Raw genomic sequence first — 22,146 nt, 5'->3', positions numbered from 1 at the left:
TGACTCTCTCCCGTGGCGGCGGCATTGCCCCTAGATTTACACCGAGCAGCTCAGAGCCGCGCCTGGATTTACTCTCCGCTCTCCTGTGCGGGAGCACAGGATCATTAGCCACTTACACACCTGGCAAAGCGCGGCTCCGCGCAGGGTGGTGACTCTCCTGATGGCTACACATGGAGTTTGTGGTGGAGCTGGGAGCCGAGCCCCTGTTCCAGGCCAGTGACGCTGGGCCTTGCCTCCCGCAGGGCACAGGTGTGATTCTTTCCCATAGCAAGTGCCACTTGGTAGGTGCTGCTCTGGGGAACTGGGCAATGGAAAGCCCAGATCTCTCTCAGAATCCTCTTCTGTATGGTGATACCCCAGAGGAGGCGTTTGCACCTTTTAATGGCACTGCCCCCCAATCTTTTCCATCCATGTGCAGATATTTTCTTTGTCTCTGCATGGAATAAAAATTTTATGTGCACCAAGGCATGTATGAGTATGCACCACTGGGAGAAACAAAATTTGGCTGTGGACACTCTACCAATCAGCTGGGCAGCACCTGAATCTCCCCTGAGCAGGTGCACGTTACAGGGAGCACTACTGTCAGTGTCCCAGCAAACCAGTATGAAACCGTCAGTCCCACCTGGTCATTGCCTTGGTGCATGCTGCTGCAACCCACCTCCCTACAGGCTCAGCTGAGTGATCTTTCCACATGGGGTAGAGACCCAGCAATAGGGCAGCCTGATCTGCCAAGTTTCCCATTGGCTAGAAATCTAAAAACAACAAGAAGTCCCTTGGCACTTTATAGGCTAACCTATTTTGGACCATAAGCTTTTGTGGGCAGAGACCTGCTTTATCAGACGTGCATCTGGCAAAGTGGGTATTTGCCCATGAAAGCTGATGCTCCACAATATCAGTTAGTCTATAAGGTGCCACAGGACTTCTCATTGTTTTTGCGGACACAGGCTAACACGTATCGGAGGGGTAGCCGTGTTAGTCTGGATATGTAACAGCAACGAAGGGTCCTGTGGCACCTTATAGACTAACAGAAAAGTTTTGAGCATGAGCTTTCGTGAGCACAGACTCACTTCATCAGATGCATCAGGGCTAGCACGGCTACCCCTCTGATACTAGAAAGCTGAATTTCTGCCAGGAAAAGCTGAGTCAGAGCAACGTCTCTGCTTTGGGTGCTCAGAGCAACTGTCATGAAACCTTCAATTTGTTGTTCCTCTTCATTAATTTCTAGGGGACTTACCTGGTTTTCCCTTTTAAATATTTCCCATGATGCAGCTGGAAACTAATGGCTGTGGCGTAGTGACCCATCTGTTAGTTACTGAGCCCCCAAGGGTCTGCACAGCTGGGTGGACGCTGGCCTGTCGACTGAGCAGTGTCAGTCAGCCACCTTGGTGCTAAGTGGAGAGCCCTCTGCCTCGATCTCCAACATGGAAAACATTGAAGAGTGACAAACATTAAAAATACATTGGAGCCTCCTGAAATGCAGAGAAAGATCTCTCCCCGCCAGCACCTGATAATTTTTAGGGAGCCACTTGACTTTTTGCTGTACCTTAACTTATGCTGAAATCTTTCAAGTCACCTGAAAGTGCTATTTAAGAAGAAACAACCAGGGTCAGTTTGATACATGCCCATAGATGGGCAAGGGGGGGGCTGAGGTGGGGTGGGGGAGAGAAGGCATGAGGACAGCTCTGTATGCTTGGGTTTTGCCAGCCTCTCTCTGCTGCCGGAGGAGGGGGTGTTGAAGGACATGGAGGTTTGAGGTTTTTCAGAGTTATATTTGTTTGGGGCCCTGGTGTCCCTTTGGCTGTTTGGTCCCAGCCTTCTCCCCAGACATAGAGGGTGCTTGCTTCCTCTGTTGTACTTCGTATGGTTCTGTACAAAGGCTGCTGAAATCCAAAATGCAGCTCTGACTCACAGCACGGAGGGGTTCAGCCATGCAGCCGAGGCAAAGCCCTCCTGATGGCTGCTGTCCAAGTCACCTCCAGCCCTGTTTTACTAGTTCTCTCCCCAGTATTGACCATATATGGTGGTGCAGGCTGCAGTGAGATGCTGCCAGCTGGATTTAGGCTCAGCGCTGACCCCAGCGTTGGAGACACAATGACCTTTCTCAAGAAACAAAAGCAAAGAGGAAAAGAGCAATGTTAAAGGGAAGAGAGACTCATAAAATCCTGCACGTGGCTGAGCTAGAGCATGGCCTCGGGGGGGCCAAGTGAATTTGGGGGAGGGGAGAGCTAGTTTGGTGTTGGGGAGGAAGGAAGGTGTGGGGAAGGAGAGAATGAAGAAGGGGAAAATAGTCAAGACCAAAAAAAAAAAATCCTATTCCTAGTCCAGACAACCAGTGAGGCTGCTGCTCTTGCTAGTTGAATGTGCCTGGCCCATGGAGGAACATAAGTAACGTGCAGTCTGAAATAACCCTGGGTTCTCTCCCAGGAGCAATTCGCCCCCCCACACTCTGCTCCACAAAAATGTACCCCAGGCCTCCTCCACATGCACAGCTCTCAGCCCCACACCCTCCAACCCAGGCCAGGACTGCCAGTGCACACCAACACCTGCCTGCTCCCTCCAAACACGGGCTGTCTGTAAGAGGCTAGTGCATAGGGCTAGCAGTGTGAAGAGGGAATGCATAGAGAGGTAATTAGCATAATTAAAACCTCTTGTGTATTTCTTAATTTTAGTGTAATTACTTGGAAGTAATGTAGTGGGTCCATGTGCTTCAGGTTGAGAGCTGGAGCTGGGTACCTTACACAAGTGCCATGGATGGTGCAGTTCAGACCCCTCAGCATTCCTTGAGGCCTTGCCCTGTGGCTAGACTGGCTCTGTGAGCCCCCAGGTGGATCAGCAGCAGTGGATGCAGGCAGCCAGGGCAGGATCATGTGGCAGTTGGAGATTAGCAGTAACAGGTTGCTCTTCTCATGTGGTGCTTATATGAATTTGGAGTATTAGAGAGCTGAGCTGAAATAAGTGCCCCAAGCACTGTTTCCCAAGGACAGGCTCAGTGTCCAGCTGCAATTGGTATCTGTTACACTCCAGGGTGCAAGACAGACCAGTAAAGGGTTGTGTCACCACCTGCCCTGTACCCTGGGCTGCCTTGCACTACTTTGCTGCTGTGCTCCCACACTAGGTTCTTCTTCAACGGCAGGCAGGCTGCACCCTGAGTGTCTGTGGATAGCCACAACCCTAGTCTAGTCCCTCTGACCCCAGCAGCCAGCTACACTCTGGCTTCCAGCAGTGGCAAGTTACCACATGCAGGGCAACCCCTGCATACTTTCTGCCCTGAATTTTGCTCTCAAAAGGTGTGTTCTGTGCTGCACAGCCTGCTCCCAGACAGTCCAGATGTACTCAGTTGACCCTCTAAGGGAATTAAACACAATTGTCTGCCACATTAACCAGAGTTAACATGTACAGGTCACAGCACTGGATTAGTTTTGATGAAAGAATAAAACAAGCTTATTTAATTACAAAGAGAGGTTGTGAGTGAGTACAAGCAGTAAGGAGTCACAGCAGTTACAAAAATAATGATACAATGCTCCCTAGTACTAAACTTAACTTCACACTGGGTCAAGGTGAATTTCTTATCACTGGTTTTCAGTAGCATTCTTGACCTGGTTTCAGGTCAGGATCCACTCCTGAGGTTCAGCAACTGTCCTTTTTGTCCCCTTGGAAGAAAGACAGAGACGGACAGGGAGAGAGAACTTGCGTGGTTTTGTCCCTCACTTTTATAGTTCAGGCACCCTTTGACAAGCCTTTTCCTGCACCTGGCCCTTACTTAAAGTTCTTTCAGTGAAGAGTAAGGGACATTTTCACCTGTGTATGCAGAAAGGCAGGCTGTCTTTATGATCTTTCTTCCCCCTCTTGCTGCATGAGGACTCTCTATACAGCTTATATTCAAATAGAGGTAAACATCCCTTTGTTTAAGACAGGCTCACTTGACCAGTTCTACCCAACTAGGAGTGACATGATTTGACTACATGTCTTTAACAGCATACTGTGAGGGGAAGTGGATTTCATAACTTTCTACATAATGCTGCTATATATACACACATCATCACATGAGTGACCAGAGAGTTGTCATTTTTCCAATGAGACTGCACAAGGTAGATTTTGTGCAAAGATCATTACAATAATGTGGAGGCTGTGAACGCAGGTCTGTGTTCAGTCATATGCTCAGGGCTGTATAGCTTGTAAAAAAAAATCAGCCTTTGCTCTTGGCTGTACTTGAAAGGCAAGTACTGGGGCCAGAGAGGGGATGAAAGCTCCAGGCCTTTCGCTTTGTGTTGTCATTTACAGTTGTGTTGAGAGATTACAATGCATGGTCAGGTATGTCCCTTACAGGGCAAATCTACAGATCCACAGGCCCAGCATTGCACAGACTCTGTTACATGTATTTATATAAATGTATCGTATGACACTGCAACCATCCTGGGCTTTTAAAGTCAAGCACTCACACATTCAGAAATGCTGGCATTAATCTTGGCTGTATGCTTAATTTGGCCTCCTTGTCCATGCACACCATGATATAAATTTGTAACTATGGAATCAGAGACGGCTTTTTCCAGAGGCCACATGCTTTGTTCAGAAAGTGGGTGGTCATTTGATACTTCTTTCCTCGTTAGGGTTTTGGTGCCCCCTCTTACGGTGTGTAATGCATGCCACTCAAACACTGTGCCAAATACAAATGATTTTCCTTTCTTTCTTTCTTTCCAACCATTGCTGACTACTTCTTCAACGTGAATTTCTTCTTACTGCACCCCATGAGATGAGGTGTGCAAATCTTGCTTTTTACAGACCAGGCACTGGGACAGAGAGCTTTAGAGCAAAGCTGTCAAGAGCCATGGTGGGGTGTGGATGGGGGCAGGGAGAAGGCTGGGAGCTTCAGCACCTCGCTGGCCTCATGCTCAGAAGGCAGGCACTATGCCCAGGAAGCCTACCGCCTGCAAGCTTGTACAGCTGTCCCTGTGCTGCCCTGGCCCCAGAAAAGGGTATGTCCTGCTACGGACTAAGACACAGGGGAGCATTTCTGCCCTTTGAATGGTGCCAGGCTCTCCTTCAGCCCTGGGCTTACCCAGGGACCATGTAAAATGCAGCTGCGTGCAGGCATCTTGGCCCTCCCTGGGTCCTGGTGTGGTCACTGTCACAGGGGCTCAAGGTGCACAGTGTTCTTTTGCTCTGCACATGCACGTTGATCACATTCCATGAGCACACTGGGCACGTGTACCCTGGGACTAGGGCCCATGAGGTGCGGAGCAGGGACTGAGTCACTGACGCATAGACATTCTGCTTCGACTGGTGCCTCTGTAAGGCAGGAGGATCCCAGTGCTTGGGCTGCAACTTGAGCCTCAACATCTACAGGGCAGTTCAAGAGCTTCTGTTGCTGAGCCCTCATCACAGGGTTTCCTCTGCAGTGCAGACACACTGAGGGTAAAGGGGGTCACAGATCTAGGCCTCTGATCTCAGCTGGAGAGTCTCACCTCTGGGGAGTTGCAGTTCTTTGATTAACTAATGACTCTTATGTACAAAATCAACCCAGCAGCCCCCCACACACACATTGTCCCACTGATTGACTTAAAGGCTGACTCTCTGTTACTAGTCAACGTGCCAGAGACTACATTTAGCCGTTTGGAATGGAGATCCATCAACTGTATGAAATGTTGGAGTACAGACTAACACAGCTACCTCTCTGTTGCCATTCAGCAATAAAGGCTGACTATGTTTTGGCACCATTCTCTCTTTGGAGGTCCTTTAGCTGGTGTGTTCCACTTTCAGTTAGATTTCAATTAGCTTCATCCACTCTAGCACTACTTCTTTGCCCGAGTGCCAAGCAGGGAGCTGGCTGGGACTGCCCTCAGAGAAAGCAAAGCCATAATTAATCTTTAACTTGCTAACAAATGAGCCATTTGTGCTTCCATGTACGGTACGTGACGCCAAGCTAAAGGAGAGTTAGAAAAGTAACCACCACCAAAAATCGAGTGCAAGTGCAGCAGTCAAAATGGGCTCCTGCCAGGAGATGAACCAGTTCAGCTTGGAGCAAGTGATAGGGAAAGGAAGATGTCCACCTAACTACTCTCCCAGCATTTTCAAATGCCCTCTGCTTACAGCAGTTCTGCATCAGCACCTACCTAAAAACAAACACGGAGATAAAATCCTGGTCTCACTGTTCCTCCATTTCCCCCCAGCATGCTGTTGCAGCCCGGGAAAGAGGCCATCACTCCCACCTGTTTGCCCCTTTTGTTCCAGGCTTTGGGCATGCAGGGGGGCCTGGTTTCAGCACAGAGCATGACAGAGCTTGTCACTGAACCACGAGTGAGCGCCTGTGTGTTGCCCTGACCCATGAGGTGGCAGTGAGTCTCGCACATTGGCAGGAACATGGAAACAGGCTTGGGACCAGCAGATGAGCAGCTATGGGATTCCCTGAACACCTAGAGTGCTCCCATTCAGCAGCTGACTGTTACGGCCAATAACATTGGTGGCGCTGCATTACAGTAAGGGCCCACCAGCCTCAGGTGTCAGGGCCCAGGCCTGGATGTACATCCAAGGGGTTGAGGAGGTGCTTGTCCCCCAAAACTCCCCAGCCAAGCCCTGTTCACTCCACCCTCCTGGCCAGCAACAGCCTGTGAGCCTGGACAGCTGGGGCGCAGGTCTAGGTGCACTAACTGAACCCGTGGCCCTTGTGGCTGTGTTGTGAGGCAGTTCCTCAGTTCCTGCCTGACACAGCCATACAGGCAGCCGCAAGCTGGGGTGCCAGTGTTTGTCAGGGAGTCCTGAGGCCAGGAGCTGGTACACAATGCTGTGGCCTGTCTCCTGGTGACCCCAAACCTCAGCTTCCGAGAACTGAGCCAAGGGGGTGATGCCTGAGTCTGGTCTGAGCCTGAGCCAAGTGCTGTGGGGTACAAACTGCCCCTGTTCTGCTCAGGCAGCACTCAAATGGCCAGGTAACTGCGAGTGAATCGGTCCCAGAGCTGCCTGGGGCACTAAGTGGCCTGGCCGCAAGTCCCTGGCATAAGGTCAATGAGAAAACATTGGCCCCTCCCAGCGTGCACAGGCCAGCAGAGGCAGCCAGTTCTGGTGTGCAGCCTGGTGCCCTCATTTAATCCACTGAGAGCACTGACCCCTCACTGTCTAGGCCTCAGGGTCCAGCTGAGTACCCAGGTACCCATGTCAGATGTTGGTTGGGGCTCACACAGCATGTCTGGGCCCCCAGCGGCAGCATATGTTTGTACTGGTGGTGTACATCCACACGGGCCACACACGAATGGACAAGAGGGGACGCTGGTGGGGGGTGTCTTCCGCAGACAGTGGCTGCTGAGAGGAGCATGGGATGGGATGGGACTTTGCTGGGCTACTTCTTCACCCCACACTGAGACTCCTTTGGGCACACCATTTATGGGCCGTTCTGGAAAGCCTGGCAGCTGAGGTCTGTCCCCCCAGCCTTAGGGCTCAGAACCCAGCCCACCTGGCTCCTGCCATGGCCCTGCAACCACTGAGTGCATTTCCTCCCTCACCCCCTAGGGAACTCTAGGCTCTGCCCCCCTCAGCAGCACCCTGCCCCATTGGTACCTTCCGCTTTAATGATATTTTCAGGAGTTTTAGACCCTCTCAGAGTCAGTGTCAGGGGGACAAAGGTGCATTACATCACCCCTCTTTCCTCCCTGTAAATCAGGCGCTGGGCTGTCTCTCTCCATGACCCATTCATGGCAGGGATAAAATCCAGATGGTGTAGGCCCACATGCAGCTGGGTAATTTCCTTTTTTGGCGAAGAACAGGAGGCTCATAAACCCGCCTGAAAGAGGAGCCTGGGGGCCCATTTGCAAAGAAATCTTTTGCGGTTAATCCCTGGAACTGACCCTTCAGCAGACATGGGCTTGAAGAGCTCCTGCAGGGGACTGGCTCTATGGCCAGAGGGGCCTGCTCCTTGTTTGAGGCCTAACCACAAAGCTGCAGCTCAGGTCGCTGCACAAAGGCTGTCGCATAACCAGACTGGGAAGAATGGCTTTGCTGCCTGCCAGAGATCACATTCGTAGGAGCCTCCGCACAAGAGGCCTACAAGTGTGCAGAGCCAGTGCAGAGGTCACAGGCTCCACGGCTGTGTTTTTCAGCCTGGCTTTCCTGGCACAGCGACCTACAGAGCTAGTGGTGCAGCATGGGGGGACCGGAAGGGGGGGCTGCTGGGGAGGCCAGGGACCAGGCCAAACCCCGAGGAAGTCACGATGGTTGTTAGTAAATGTAAAGGAATCTGTGGAAAAGAGTTTCAGATGTTAAGGGAATAAACGATTCCACAGCAGATAAAAGTGAGTAATGAGCCTGCAAGGCAGACGGGAAGTCTGCCAGGAGGCAGACCCAAGTTACCCCAGCTGGGGACTGCAGCCGTGTCCGCTCCCCACAGAGGCCCTTTCCAACAAGAGCTGGAGGGGGGCCAAAGGGAGTGAATGCAGGGAAGCACAAGGGGCTTTTCTGCAATATGGAAACACTTAATTCGACAGCAGGAGAGTCACGTGCCAGAGCCTCTAACAACGCCAGTTCCTGCCGGCCCAGGATCCACTGCACTGCTGGGTCCAGAGGAGGTGAACCAGTCCAGGGCCCACAGGTGCAAGCAGCCCACATCATTTTTCCCCAGCAGAGTGTGGTGACCCCTTAACTCATGTCCCCCTGTGCTTGCAGCCTGCATTTTGCCTCAGGTACCGGGGAGCCCTGGGAAGCCCAAGTGCTTTGTCTGTGCAGCTGAACAACCTCGATATGCCACGATGTCAGATCTAGGGAGAGGGTCTTGGCTCCATCCCGAAAAACCAGGAGTGGGGGAAACATGACCTGGCCTGAGAAGGGATTGTGTTATTACCTTAGGTAGCATTAAAGGCTGGGCAGGTCGCTGCAGGAGGGGGACCCACAGGAAAAGCACTGGGGCTGCCCCCTGTTCAGGGCTTTGGGAGCAAGCCTAGGGAGAACAAAGAGGTAGTAAACCTTCTGAAGACAAGCCTGGCCACGGAGCAATGATTCAACCCCAGCCCGCTCCCAGCCTGCCTGGAGAAAATACAGCCAAAGAGCAGCGTCCTTACAATGGTTTATTAGATAAAGCCTTACAGAACCAGAGGAGAGACTGGAGGGTGGGATACTTACATGGGAAGGTTCCTTTCTAAAGAACACTTCAAGCTCTTCTGAATAGCGCGTGCACCCCCCAGCCCCAACTCTGACATCCCTGCATCACAGCTTTCAAAGACAGATTCCAATATGGGTTTGAATACACAACTAAGGAGTCAACATGCAGAACAAGGAATCCTGTGTGGGGCTGGGACAAGCTTGTTACTCCAGCAGGTTTGGTTACTAACTGACAGATCAGGCACAGAAAGGAAAACATAAGGAAGTCATAAGTAGAAGAGTGCCTTGTGACCTCGCGGGGCAGTGGAAGGAGTCAGGGCTGGTGTGCACATCCCATGGGAAAAGGGGCTGTAGGGAACCCTGGGCAGCTCAGAAAATCTGCATAGCAGGATCTTCAGGGAAGCAAAAGTCCATGAGCTGGGACACCAGCCTCCCCCAGTGTTACTATCATTTTTAGTTCCTATCTGTAGGGCTCTACTAAATTCACAGCCCTGGGAAACACATCACAGGCCATGAAATCTGGTGTTTCCCTGCTGGTGAAAACTGGTCTTTTGTGCACTTTCACCCAATAGTATGCAGATTTCACAGGAAAGACCACAGTTTCTCAAATTGGAGGGCCTGATCCAAAAGGGAATTGCGGTGGTTGGTCACAAGCTTATTTTAACAGGGGCACAGTATTGTCACCCTTATTTCTGCACTGTCTTTATCATTGGGCAACCAGAGAGCAGTGGATGTTGGCCAGACACCCAGCTCTGAAGTAAAGGTGCCACGTCAGCCTTCCTTGTGTGCCACTGCTGACAGCAGCTCTGCCATCAGAGCTGGGCTCCCCTCCAGCAGCCACTGCTCACCAGCTGCCCAGCGCCGAAGGTAGTGGTGCTATCAGTAAAGGCAGCAGTGCCACAACCCCCTACAGTAACCTTGTGACACGTACCCTTCCCCCACGACTCCTTTTTCAGTCAGGACCTCCAGAATTACATCACCAAGACATTTCAGATGGTAATAGCAGATATCATGAAATTTACGATTTTTAAAACCCTATGACTGGGAAATTGACCAGAAGGGACTGTGAATTTGGGAGGACAATGAGGAAGCCCAGACTGGGTAAGAGTCAGCAGGCTGAACTATAGCCCAACCAGCACCTGACCTGCAAGGCGAACTCCCCCTGCAGCCAATGAGCATGAAGGGAACGCCCCATCTTGTGGGAGGACAGAATGGGGGGCAGAGCCCTTGGCTGCTGTTCTAGAGGCTGGCCGGGTTTCTCTGCAGCCTTGCCAGTTGTTAACATAAACACAGAGAGCTCCTGTTTCTTCCCCACTCCCGTCTTCCCCCTGCAGCACGGGGCTGAATTCCGAGCACAGCCTGCAGCCAAGGGACACCTGTGCACAAGGCTCCAGAACAGCAAACGTGTTTGGGTCAAACTATACAGCAAGTGGTGAATCTCAGTGTGAGACAACAAGCGGTTCCCTCCTCTGCAGCACCTCGCAAGGGGAAAGGGCAGACAATGCTGCTGGCTCCAATAGCTCTGCCTGCCTCCCTCAGAGATGCCCTGCTCTGCTGGGCTTCTCCCAGGTGAACAGGGCTCGTACGCTGGGCACTGGCTCCAAAGGCCCAACTGGAGCCGCTCGGCAGCAGTGAAGTCGGCATTCAATAGCCACATTCTGCTGGGGACCCATCTGCTGGGGGCTGAGTGGGGGAGGGGGAATACTGCAGGGAAGTGGGGGCACCGGAGTTCTCATCATCAGTTGGCCACTCCGGTTCCCTTGCCCCATTGATGGCAGCATCTGCCTGAAGACATGAGGAGCGGGGGGTGAGAGAGACAGACAAGCCGTTCCCTGCCATGGGCCATGCACTTGCCCCACAGGATCTGCTCACCTGGAAACCCCAGTGCTGCAGCAAGTGGCACAGAGCGTGGCACAGCTTTGCTCCCTGAGATACCACGTTACCGTTGCATGGGGAACCAGGCTGTTCTGCAACCTGGGTGCGCGTCCCAAGGCAGAGGCCTCAGCAGAGCCCACCTCATTCACAGGAGCTGTGGCCTACTGCTCAGAGAGAACCTGGGGGCGGCAGGGGGAAGCAGGAGAAAGCAAGAGGAGAAAGCTGTGCCAGCAGCACATGGAGCCCAGGGCCGCTGCCCAGGCCCTTTGCTCGCATAGGGGCTCCTGGCCCAGCAGCCTGCAAGCACACAGGAAGCAAAGGAAAGAGCAAATTACAAGGGACTTGGAAGCTCCTTTTTTGGCTTTTATTTAGCTTCACTCTGCAGAAAGCCTTGGGCAGCGTAGCCGGGCCTTTGGGACAGGGCCCAGGCACTTGAGCAGCACTGTAGGGTGCCCAGCCAGACGCCCTGATCCACGTCCTCTGGCCAGGTTCACAGGCTGCTGCTGCTGCAGTCGCGGCACAGGATCTTGTCGCCGCGCGGGATGAAGCCTTTCCCCACCAGCGAGCTGGCACAGGATGCACAGTTGAAACAGTTGTGGTGCCAGTGACGATCCTCAAAGGAGACGTACTTGCCCCCTCCGAAGCCTAGAGCAGGGGACATAGGGTGGGCTTAGCAGGAGCACTCACGCAAACACCTAGGATGTGGCTGAGCCAAGGGCTACTTCCGTCCAGCTAAGATGCATCTGTGTCCACCCAAGCCCCACAGTCTCACACGCAGACAGGGCCAGCCCCAGGTCACAGCTGGGCAAAAGAGGCCCAGGGACCTGCCCCATCTTATGCAGGGAGCCAGAGGCTGTCTCCAAAGCCCCACGCCAGGGCCCCCTTACCAGCCAGCCTGTGCAGCAGGCACCACTGACTAGAAGCAGCCAGTTAGGGTCTGGGCACATCCCTAAGGAACTGGACCTTGTATCTTTTTCTTGGGAAGGCCCTGACTTGGGGCAGCCAGCCAAGGGCAGCAGTGCCCTGCCCCACGTCCAGCAGGCAGGACATGCTCATTGCCTAAACACTATTGCAGAGAGCAAGAGAGATGAACACCGTTGACATGGGGCGGGGCAGGCAACCCCTCACCTCTAACCATGGACCTAGTGCTCTGAATCACCCAGAGACTCGATGGGGGCACCAGCTGTTATGGGAGCAAAGAACCAAGCTCCAGAGGGAGGATCAGCAAGGGAGAAAAGGTGATCTGCTGCTGCAGGAGCAGCGTGGGAGAGACGACTCGCCTCCCCGTTTGGCAAATGCAAAGGTCCAGTTTTGGGAGCTTCCCAGCCCAGCCCCGGGCTGCAAAACCAGCTCACATTCCTAGGAGTGAAGAACCCGTCCAGGACACCAGCAGCACCAGCCAGAAGCCAGTCAGAGCTACCAGGTCACACCCCTCAGGGCATGTCTTGACGCTCTGGTGAGTTCTGCATGAGGGATGCAGGTACCCAGACAGCCAGTCCTCCCTGGGCATGCACTGTACACTCACTGAGCTGATGGGCAGGACACAGCCAACACTCGAGCTTTGCAAGAGCGAAGCCAGAGCAAAAATACAAGTCACACAAACTCCGCACTGCAATTTAATTCCTTCCCCATCACACCGCCTCTCCCTGAGCCACTGACTGGGGCTGCTGGGGCAGCACCTCTCACCCAGATTGCTACAGCCAATAACGTTCTCCCATCCCGGGAGGGCCCGTCAGTGAGCCCTGGAGGGCTGTGGGGGGGCCTGAGCATAGTGTAGGCTGCTGGCCTGCTGCAGATGGGACTTCACCCTGGGATTTCAGTCCCTGGGATGCAGCTGGGAGAGTCTGTGTTCTACTTGCAGGCAGAGACACAGGGCACGGGAGTTGCTTGCCAGGGACCATGTGCTGCGCTGCAGCCTCCATGCTCACCTGTGATGGGCTTTGCACAGGCGCTGCACTTCTTGGCATAGAGGTTCCCAAAACACTTGACGCAGTAGGGCTTGTCCTCCTGGGAGGTGAACTGCTGGCCTGCCAGGGGCACCTTGCAGCCAGTGCAGACAAAGCACTCCTTGTGCCAGGGCTCATCGCGGTAAGTCACGCCTCCCTTGGTCAGCGACTGGGGAGGGGAGAGCACAGTTACACCTGGACCCTTCCAGGGAGCCGCTGCTGGCAGCACCTGGCAGTTACACCACTCAGCCTCCCGAGTGTCTGCATAGGGACGCTGATGGGCTGGACACAATGCTAGCACACTCACCACAAGTGCACTGCAACGATGGTACCAGACCCCTGCCCAGCCCAGCCACGGAGATGCCACTGAGCTGCCCAGACCCATGGTGAGCCCTGTGGTCTCAAGAGCAGGGCACAAGGCCTACACAGCAGGCAGCCGCCAGTCTTGGGACCCGGCATACAGACAGGCCTCAGCTGGGAGACCCTGATGGCGCTCAGCCACACCTTCTAGAGAGTGAGGGAAGGGAGCCCAGCCATGTCATCCCTTGGTCATTACTGGGTGGGCGTTGGCAGCATGCTGGGCGCCCTCAAGCTGGAGTTCACCCAGGCCCCAGCCTAGGGGCTCGTGTAACAGCTCCCCAGCTCCTATGCTCGAGATGCTTCCCATGGAGGCAACTGACTGTACGAACAGAGGTGGTGCTGCGGACCGGCCGACCAGCATTACCTTCTTACAACGAGTGCAGCGGGGGGCGAACTTGCTCTCGTAGCAGGGGACACAGTAATAGTCCTTCTTGTCTGGGATGAAGGAGCGCGACCCGATGGGCTGCTGACAGCTGCTGCAGATGAAGCAATGCTCGTGCCAGGTTTGTCCGTTGTATTCCAGTTTCCGGGACCCTGGAAGGGAAGCAGGTCTGGGCTCAGGGCCTGGCTGGGAGACAGCAGCTGCTGCTCAGACAGGATCTGGAAGGGACACATCCTCAGAGCAGCAATGCTCTAGGGCGATGGAGCCTGGTATTCTGGACTAGGCTCGAGGCCAGGGAAAGGGGCCTGGTGCTGGCACTTCGTACGCATGGATGGACCCAGTGCCCCAGGACACCTGTTCTTCCTCGTGTCCCGGTTCAATCCCTCCCCAGGGACAGTTCTCTGCACACAGAGCATCGGCAGTGGAGCCTCTCAGCACAGGAGCACTGGAGACCCCTGAGGCCTGGGGTGAGATAGGCCTGCAGTGCCCGAGGGGTCCGGCACAGCCTCAGCCTCCAAGGGCCAGGTTTCCATCAGGCTTCAGCCAGTCACCTCCTGCCTGAGGCATCCAGGGCCCCAGCGACAGGGCCAGAGCCTGAGTCTCTGCAGCTGCCTCCCCACATCCTCCTCCGCCCCATGGCCCTCACAACAGGCAGCCAACAGACAAGGACTGCAGGAGATCTCAGCTCGGGCCGCCTCACACCAGCTCAGCAGAGGGGACGTGGTGCCAGCCGTCCTGTGCAGGAATGGCCTCTCTGGGACCTCGCCGGCACGCACAGGGCACTGCCCGCCCAGCAGAGCCTCTCCAGGGCTGGAGGAGGCGATGTCCCGCCCACCCAGCCTGACCTGGCACCGCACCTGGCATGACGGTCTTGTCACAGGCAACGCACTTGGAGGAGAACTCGCTGCAGTAGCAGTCGTTGCACAGCAGCTCCTCGTCCTGGCAGGTGAAGGGCTCGTCGGCCAGTGAGCGGTCGCAGCGGAAGCACCGGAAGCAGTGCTCATGGTAATGGCGATCCTCGTAGTACAGCTCCTGGGGGAGAGCGGGGGTGACACCCGCTGGGAGGGGGCTGGCGTGGCCCCCAGCCCCTCTCACACCCGCAGGAGCAGGGCCTAGGGCAACTCTCACCGTGCCCCTGGCCTTGCCCTTCCCTGCAACGGGGCCGAGGGATGGTCTGAGGCCAGGCTCGTGGGTGGAAACTGCAGGGATTGCGGGCAGCAGGGAGTCGCCTGCCCTGCCCCTCCCGCATTCACCACGCAGACGGCAGGAGGGACAGCCTCTTCCACTCTGCCGCTGCGGAGAACCGGAGCGCAGGGAGGCGCAATGCGCCAGCTGGGTGGCGCAGCAGAGCAAAGCAGAGCAGAGCTGCTACCGCTGCCACGTGCAACCGCAGCCCGAGGGAATCCAGCCCCTCCCATCCATAGACAATGGTAGGGCAGGCACCGAAAGGTCCCCAGAGGTGCTGGTCCTCGGGTGACGGTCCTACCGCATGCTATGGATGTGATGGCTCTACCCAGGAGAGTGGACAGCCCCCAGCCCCTCACACCCCCACAAGGGGTGGGGTCCAGCCCCTGTTCAGGCACAGCTCTCCCCTTACCTGCGCCCAAGGGGTGGGGTCCAGCTCCCGCTCAGGCTCAGCTCTCCCCCTCCCCGCACCCAAGGGGTGGGGTCCAGCCCCTGCTCGGGCACAGCTCTCCCCCTACCTGCACCCAAGGGGTGGGGTCCAGCCCCTGTTCAGGCACAGCTCTCCCCCTACCTGCACCCAAGGGGTGGGGTCCAGCCCCTGTTCAGGCACAGCTCTCCCTCCCCGCACCCAAGGGGCGGGGTCCAGCCCCCGCTCAGGCTCAGCTCTCCCCTTACCTGCGCCCAAGGGGTGGGGTCCAGCCCCTGCTCGGGTACAGCTCTCCCCCTACCTGCACCCAAGGGGTGGGGTCCAGCCCCCGCTCAGGCTCAGCTCTCTCCCTCCCCGCACCCAAGGGGTGGGGTCCAGCCCCCGCTCGGGTACAGCTCTCTCCCTCCCCGCACCCAAGGGGTGGGGTCCAGCCCCTGCTCGGGTACAGCTCTCTCCCTCCCCGCACCCAAGGGGTGGGGTCCAGCCCCTGCTCGGGTACAGCTCTCCCGCTACCTGCACCCAAGGGGTGGGGTCCAGCCCCCGCTCAGGCTCAGCTCTCTCCCTCCCCGCACCCAAGGGGTGGGGTCCAGCCCCGCTCAGGCTCAGCTCTCTCCCTCCCCTCACCCAAGGGCGGGGGTCCAGCCCCTGCTCGGGCACAGCCCCCAGCCCCTCACACCCCCGCAAGGGGTGGGGACCAGCCCCCAGTCGGGCACAGCTCTCCCCCTACCCACGCCCAAGGGGTGCGGACCAGCCTGTGCTCGGGCACAGCTCTTCCCCTCAGGCTCTGGCTCACCCTGCAGTCGTGGCCAATCAGCTCCTTGCACTCCTCGCAGGTGTTGGCGAAATGGGTGTCATAGCAGGGGATGCAGTAGGGGCCCACGTCCATCTGGATGTACTTCCGCCCATAAAGCGACTCCTTGCAGTTGTCGCAGTCGAAACACTCCGTCATGGTGCCGACTCGCTAGCTGCCCCCACCTGCTGGGGAGAACCACCGGTTAGTATCTGCTCGGCGCCTCACTGATGCAAAGCTCTGAGCATCGGCCTCGCTCCCCTGTGCCCCGACAGTTCCCTGGGCTCAGACAGCATTGGCTGAATTGAGCCTGGCCACACAGGTCCAGCATGGCCGCAGGAGCTGCTGCGCTTGCTTATGCAACACATGAGCTGCATTTCCAGGAGTGGCCAACATGGTGAGGAGCACACTGTCCACTTGCAGGCAGCAGAGACACCTGTCGCTGACCCTGACCCGAGAAGCCCAGCTGGGGAGCCCGTGACTGAGCCCGTTGCTCAAAGATGTGGGGCAACGGGCACCTGGCTGCAGCCCTGCACAGCCGGCAATGTCCCAGGAGACTGCACACAGCATCGGTCCTGCTTTTTGTCAAAAATATTGTGGGACATAAGTGCTAATGGGTGTGATGGGCTGGCGGTGGGAGAGATCCTCCAAACAGCCAGCACTCTCAGACCCCACTCAGCTCTTGGAGCCTAGGGCCGAATCAGTGCCTGCACCACATCTTCTAGGGTTTTGCCTGAGCCAGTTTCTAACAACCCCAGTTTTGAAGCTTCCAAACAGCAGGAAAGCAGCACATCTCAGCTGACAGAGTCACTTCGCCAGTCCAGGGACATTTCTAATCAAGGCCATGTCCCCAGAGATGTAGGGAGAAGCCAGTTTATGAGAGGCATTATTATCCCTCTCTCTCCAAGTGTAATGGTTCGTCCATACCTGAAATTACTCCAGACTAGCTATACACAGGCTCCCAGCCTTAATCTGAATTAGTTTTCAGGTGTAGACAAGCGTATGTTGTTCATACCAGACCCATTCTGCTACCAAGAGCCAGGCTTACGATTCTCTTTACCAGCCCAGTGGCACAGAAGAGTTATTGCCGTGCGCTGAGGGATAAATCCCAGACCAGGAGGGGGGAGCAGTCACAAGTTCCTGTGACTCATATCCCCAGGCTGTGGGCAGTTGCCTTTGGGACCTGGGGCTGCAGCCAAGGCAGAACTTTGCTGGGTAAGGGTGGCTGCGGCTGGCAGAGCACTGAGTCACCAGGGCTATTCATGGGCGTGGGGCGCTGAGTCGTGCAGCCAGCCGAGATAGCGCTGCTGGTAAACGAGGCGCCTGCTCCTGCTCCTGCCCTGTTCCGTGACAGAGAAGGACAAAGTCTCTTTTCAGACTTGCGACTTAACCAGCTGTTTCCTCCCAGCTCCTGGCTGCTCTTCCCACCATGGCAGCCATGGGGTCCATGCACAGGGCTGCAGGGTGTGGGGAGATTGCACACAGCACCCTCCCTGCATGCCAGCCTTGCCAGCCTGGGCTGAGTAGCAGCCAGGGACAGAGTGACTCAGGAAACTGCTCTGCCAGCCCTGGCCCCAGCTGCCAGGGAGCTCCAGCCTGAGGCAGGGAACTCAGGGCAGCAGCAATGACTAACCCCAAGCTCCTAGCTGGGCAACTCCCCTGTAGCCTCCAACCTCAGCAGCCAGGCCAGGCCCTCGGGGAGCACCAGCCCTGAGGGTGAGACGGAACATTCCTGAGCAGCTCCACTGGGGCTGCCCCAGCTGCTGGAGTCTGCCCCCCAGGGTTTGCTCCCCAGAGAGGGAGCTGAGCTGGGAAGTGGAGCTCTGATAAGGGCTGAAGCCCAGGGTCTGCAGCAGCTGAAGCAGCAGCCTTTGCCCCAGTGCTCTGGAGGTGGTCCCGCCACCCCTTGTTTCCCAGCACAAAAGGTGAGTCATGCCTGCTTGCTGGGCACCACATCCGGCCCAGAAGGTTACAGCAGGGCGAGCACCTCTCTCCAGCACCTGGCTCTATCCTGCTGCCTTGCCGGACTTTGCTTTCTCTTCGACAGAGAGAGTCAATGGCTCCCTGACAGCTCCAGGGGAGGATCTCACAGGCTCCCCCTCTCCCCACACAACACTGTACGGTCTGCCGGGTGCACCGCTATCTTTACTGGGTCCCTAGTTCTGCAAGGGTGCTGGTAAAGTGAAGAGGTTCTGGATTAGAAACCGGCCTGGACATGACAGGCTCCAGGAGCTCAAGCTGTTCAGCTTTAGACAAAGCAAAGGGTGACTTGTTCCAAGTGTGTAACCATCTACCTAGGGAGCGGGTATTTGATAATTGGCACTTCGGGCTCACCGAGAAAGGTCTTTTACCAGCCAGTGGCTGGGAGCTGAAGCTGGACAACTTTGGACTGGACAGAAGGCACATTGGTAAGGGCGGTAATTAACCACTGGAACAACTGGCCAAGGGTCATGGTGGGTTCTCTCATTGGCCATTTTAAAACCAAGACTGGATGTTTTTCTAACTGTTCTGGCCTAGGACAATTTTTGGGACATTCTCTGGCCTGTGCCATGCTGGAGTTCAGACTAGGTGACCATGACTGTCCGTCTCTGGCCTTGTACTCTCCAAACAAGCAAGCTTAGGCAAGAAGCACTTACAGCGACGGAGGGAGGAACTTAGTGCTTATCCGGGGCAGGAGAAATGCTGGATTTGTAAAAATGACTTTCAGCCTCTCGACATGGGTGGCCTTGAGCAGGTTTAGGAAATTGCTGCAGGCAGGTGCTGACGAACGCAGCCTGGAAGCCAGGCCGGAGCAGACTTTAAACATGGGCTCAGCTGGTCAAGGGGAGATCCTACTCAAGACAGTCATTGAAAGTAACAGAACAGGAGCTGGTTCTGGGGAGCCTGGGGCTGAGTTAACCCTATGGCAGGGAGCCCATCTGCTTGCATGTTACAGAGTGGCCACATGGAATCATTTCAAGTGTTTTCAGCCCTATTATAGTCCACATAGTTGGAATGTTCCACAAGGAGAGGCTCCATCTCCGCTCATCAATACAGCTCCCAATGCTGCTCCAACCCAGTGGCAACGCGGCAAGAGGAAGTGGTCAGTGAGAGTCACCCTCCCCATCCTGCACCTTCACCTCAGACTACTCCTGGCTCATGCCAGGGCAGCTGTGCAAATCACCTCTTGCTGCGTTGCTGAGAGGCGCCCGCAGGATGCTCAATCCTCTGCTAGCTGCAGACTGGGACATGCCTCGCTACCTTGGACACTGGCATCCTGGGGTGGCTTTACACATTTCCTAGGGGGGTGTAGCATCACCCCACTCTGGCCCACTACTGCTAGAGAAATGCAGCTGCTGCCTCTTTGTGTTGGGAACCCCTCGCATAGCTGTTCTGCTCCTCCCCTGACCGATTTTACTGGAGACACACTGAGTTGTTTATCATAGTAATAGTACATAAAAAAGGAGCCTGCAGGCTGGCGAATGCTCCCTGCTCTGGTGGCCAGGGCTAGCAGAATCTGCAAACACCATGACCTGAAGAGAAACACTACCTGCCACTGAAGTAGGAGAACCCACTTCTCTACAGGTCACACCTGAAATGCTGGAGACAAAACCTAATCACTCAGCACACAGAGCCAGCAAAATCCCCAGGGCTTTATGTTCAGTCATCTGTGACAAGAAATGTTTATCTTCATGAGGAGCTGTGCCTTTCCAGCTGGTATACATTGTCCCTCTCCTCCTGGGGACAGCCAGCTTTCCTCTGTCCTTGCACATGAGCCCCATGGAGCAGCAGGCAAACATCTCTGCGAACACAAACTCCTGAGTGGCCCCAGCCTTGGCCTTGCAAATAACCTTCCGAAAAATGTGGCTGGTTTGAAATGGAGCTGGAAACAGGATACTGCACCCGAAAGGTCAGCAAGCTACAGAGGATGAACAGCAGAGAACACTTTCTAATTAGAGAAACACCCCTGTAACACCACCCCAATGCCACTGTTTGCTGTGGCCAGGCAAGTGGCTTAGCAACAGTCCTAAAAGATTGTTACATTTGTGACAGGGTCTCTACAGGGGCAGATGGCTGAGCTCAGAGGGGAATGTGCACCCAAGGTCTGGCTTTCTGCAATGTGTAACCAGCCAAGATTGTAATCAACTGTTGAGAAAACAACGACATCCTTCCTCCAGCCAGAGGTTTCACTTACACAAGAAAGCTAATAACCTTGTAAAGCTCCACACCAGAGCCTGTTCTCAGCTCATACAGCCAGCTGTCACCTTGAAGCCTACCTGTAGCAGCCCATACAGCTCTTCCTACGAACACGTTCATCTTTCCAGCACACAGGAACAGACCTGCCTTTGCTGGGGTTTCAGGTTCCATCTATTTTGATCTGCCCAGAGTTGCCTGAACAGGGTTTGTGTAATTCACCTCTGAAGGAATGAGCAGGAGAGGGACTGCAGCCAGGCAGGGAGGGTAAGCAATTTCCCAAATAGGGATGAGCCTGGTTAGGTGAGACCAGGCCCAGGCGAAGGCCCCAGGGATGCCGGACTGGCAAGGGAAAGAGAAGAACAGTTTCCCCTAGTTAGCTTTGCAGGAGCACAACAACTGCTGGGGTCTGCGTGCAACTGACCCTGCCCGCAGATTGCTGCCTCCCAGACAAGTGCAGCTGCTGCTTGGCGTAAGGAGCTGCTTTGACCCTTCCGATTGGGGCTGGGAAGATCTTCAAGCAGTGTCATCTGACTGAGCCTGTTGCAGCAGCTCCCCTGTGCAAATGCTGCATCCCACGAGAGCCCGGACAAAGGCCACACCAGTGCTCAGGCTGAGGAGTGTGTGTGTGGTCGCAGTTCCCAGGAACGTTGTGTGCGGTTCCCCACCAGACCCATTCATGCCTCTGTCTCTACTCTTCACAGTCTTCTCTGTGCTTCCAGCTTCACCAGCCCCAACGCCCCTTAGCTCCTGAGCAGAGCCCGGAGCCAGCGCCGCCTCAGGCTGAGCAGGCTTGGAGCAGCAGGCGTGGGCAGGCTGGGAAACCAGTGGGTTCGTGCCCCACACAGAACAGCTGAGGGCTTGGTGCCGGCACCATGGTGGGCACATGCTTCCCATCCTGAGCTCCCTGGGCCCTGCTGTAAGAACTGCCCGGGGCGGTAAGCCAGGAAGGCCCAGGTGAGGGAATTCATCGGGATGGCTGAGCCAAGAAGCGCCGTCAGGGAGCTGCATTACATCAAGACTTTACCTGTCTGCTGGAAGAGCGGCTGAGTCACTTCCTGCCTTTCAAGCTCACCTTCCAACCTCCTTCCCAGGCTGTGTCTGGCAGGCCAAGGAGCTGCAATTCAGGCATGAAGGGCAACTTAAGCGGGGGGGAGGGGGGGGGCAGGAATGACACTCAGTTCATCAAGGTCATGAGCAAAGGAAGTAGCAGAGCTGGTCTGAACTGTTCACTGTGTCATAGGGAGCACCCGACTGTCACCAGGGTAAGGCACACGCGGTGAGGAAATGGGGATTTCCGCCCGTTCGGAGTACGTCTCAGCAGGTGTCAGATGTGCCCTGCTATACAAGAGACCGGGGAGAGCGAGTGATTTCTAACCCTAAGTGCCTGGGGTCCTGCAACAACGGACAAGCCAGCAAAGTCCTAAAATGGCTCTCAGTTGGGAATCCCTTAAGAACTTCAACAGAAAGGCCCCACGGTGCCCCGTTACACCCCCCTGCTGGGGCTGAGCCGGGCCTAGGGAAAGGCCCCACGGTGCCCCCTTACACCCCCCTGCTGGGGCTGAGCCCAGCCTAGGGAAAGGCCCCACGGTGCCCCGTTACACCCCCCTGCTGGGGCTGAGCCCAGCCTAGGGAAAGGCCCCACGGTGCCCCGTTACACCTCCCTGCTGGGGCTGAGCCGGGCCTAGGGAAAGGCCCCACGGTGCCCCGTTACACCTCCCTGCTGGGGCTGAGCCGGGCCTAGGGAAAGGCCCCACGGTGCCCCCTTACACCTCCCTGCTGGGGCTGAGCCGGGCCTAGGGAAAGGCCCCACGGTGCCCCCTTACACCTCCCTGCTGGGGCTGAGCCCAGCCTAGGGAAAGGCCCCACGGTGCCCCCTTACACCTCCCTGCTGGGGCTGAGCCCGGCCTAGGGAAAGGCCCCACGG

General features: G+C 55.8%; 1 protein-coding gene across 5 annotated transcripts in view; it reads right to left on the bottom strand.

Annotated features, from left to right (window-relative positions):
* Nucleotides 1-11,305: 11,305 nt before the first annotated feature.
* FHL3 (four and a half LIM domains 3) overlaps nucleotides 11,306-22,146 on the bottom strand; it is a 40,919-nt gene continuing 30,078 nt past the window's right edge. For 3 of the 5 annotated variants that reach the window (XM_074976276.1, XM_074976277.1, XM_074976280.1), the window contains 5 exons: nucleotides 16,050-16,231; nucleotides 14,502-14,676; nucleotides 13,627-13,796; nucleotides 12,885-13,071; nucleotides 11,306-11,601 (listed from right to left, as the gene is read on the bottom strand). In XM_074976276.1, the coding sequence (XP_074832377.1) occupies nucleotides 11,447-11,601; nucleotides 12,885-13,071; nucleotides 13,627-13,796; nucleotides 14,502-14,676; nucleotides 16,050-16,205 (843 nt within the window). In that variant the 5' untranslated portion in view covers nucleotides 16,206-16,231 and the 3' untranslated portion in view covers nucleotides 11,306-11,446. Of the gene's footprint in view, nucleotides 11,602-12,884; nucleotides 13,072-13,626; nucleotides 13,797-14,501; nucleotides 14,677-16,049; nucleotides 16,235-22,146 lie in introns of all 5 variants that reach the window. The other 2 variants (XM_074976279.1, XM_074976278.1) reach the window with 1 other exon arrangement.

This window comes from Carettochelys insculpta, chromosome 24 (genome assembly GCF_033958435.1).
Source record: "Carettochelys insculpta isolate YL-2023 chromosome 24, ASM3395843v1, whole genome shotgun sequence".
Lineage (NCBI taxonomy): Eukaryota > Metazoa > Chordata > Testudines > Carettochelyidae > Carettochelys > Carettochelys insculpta.
This window is presented reverse-complemented; position numbering and strand designations above follow the sequence as displayed.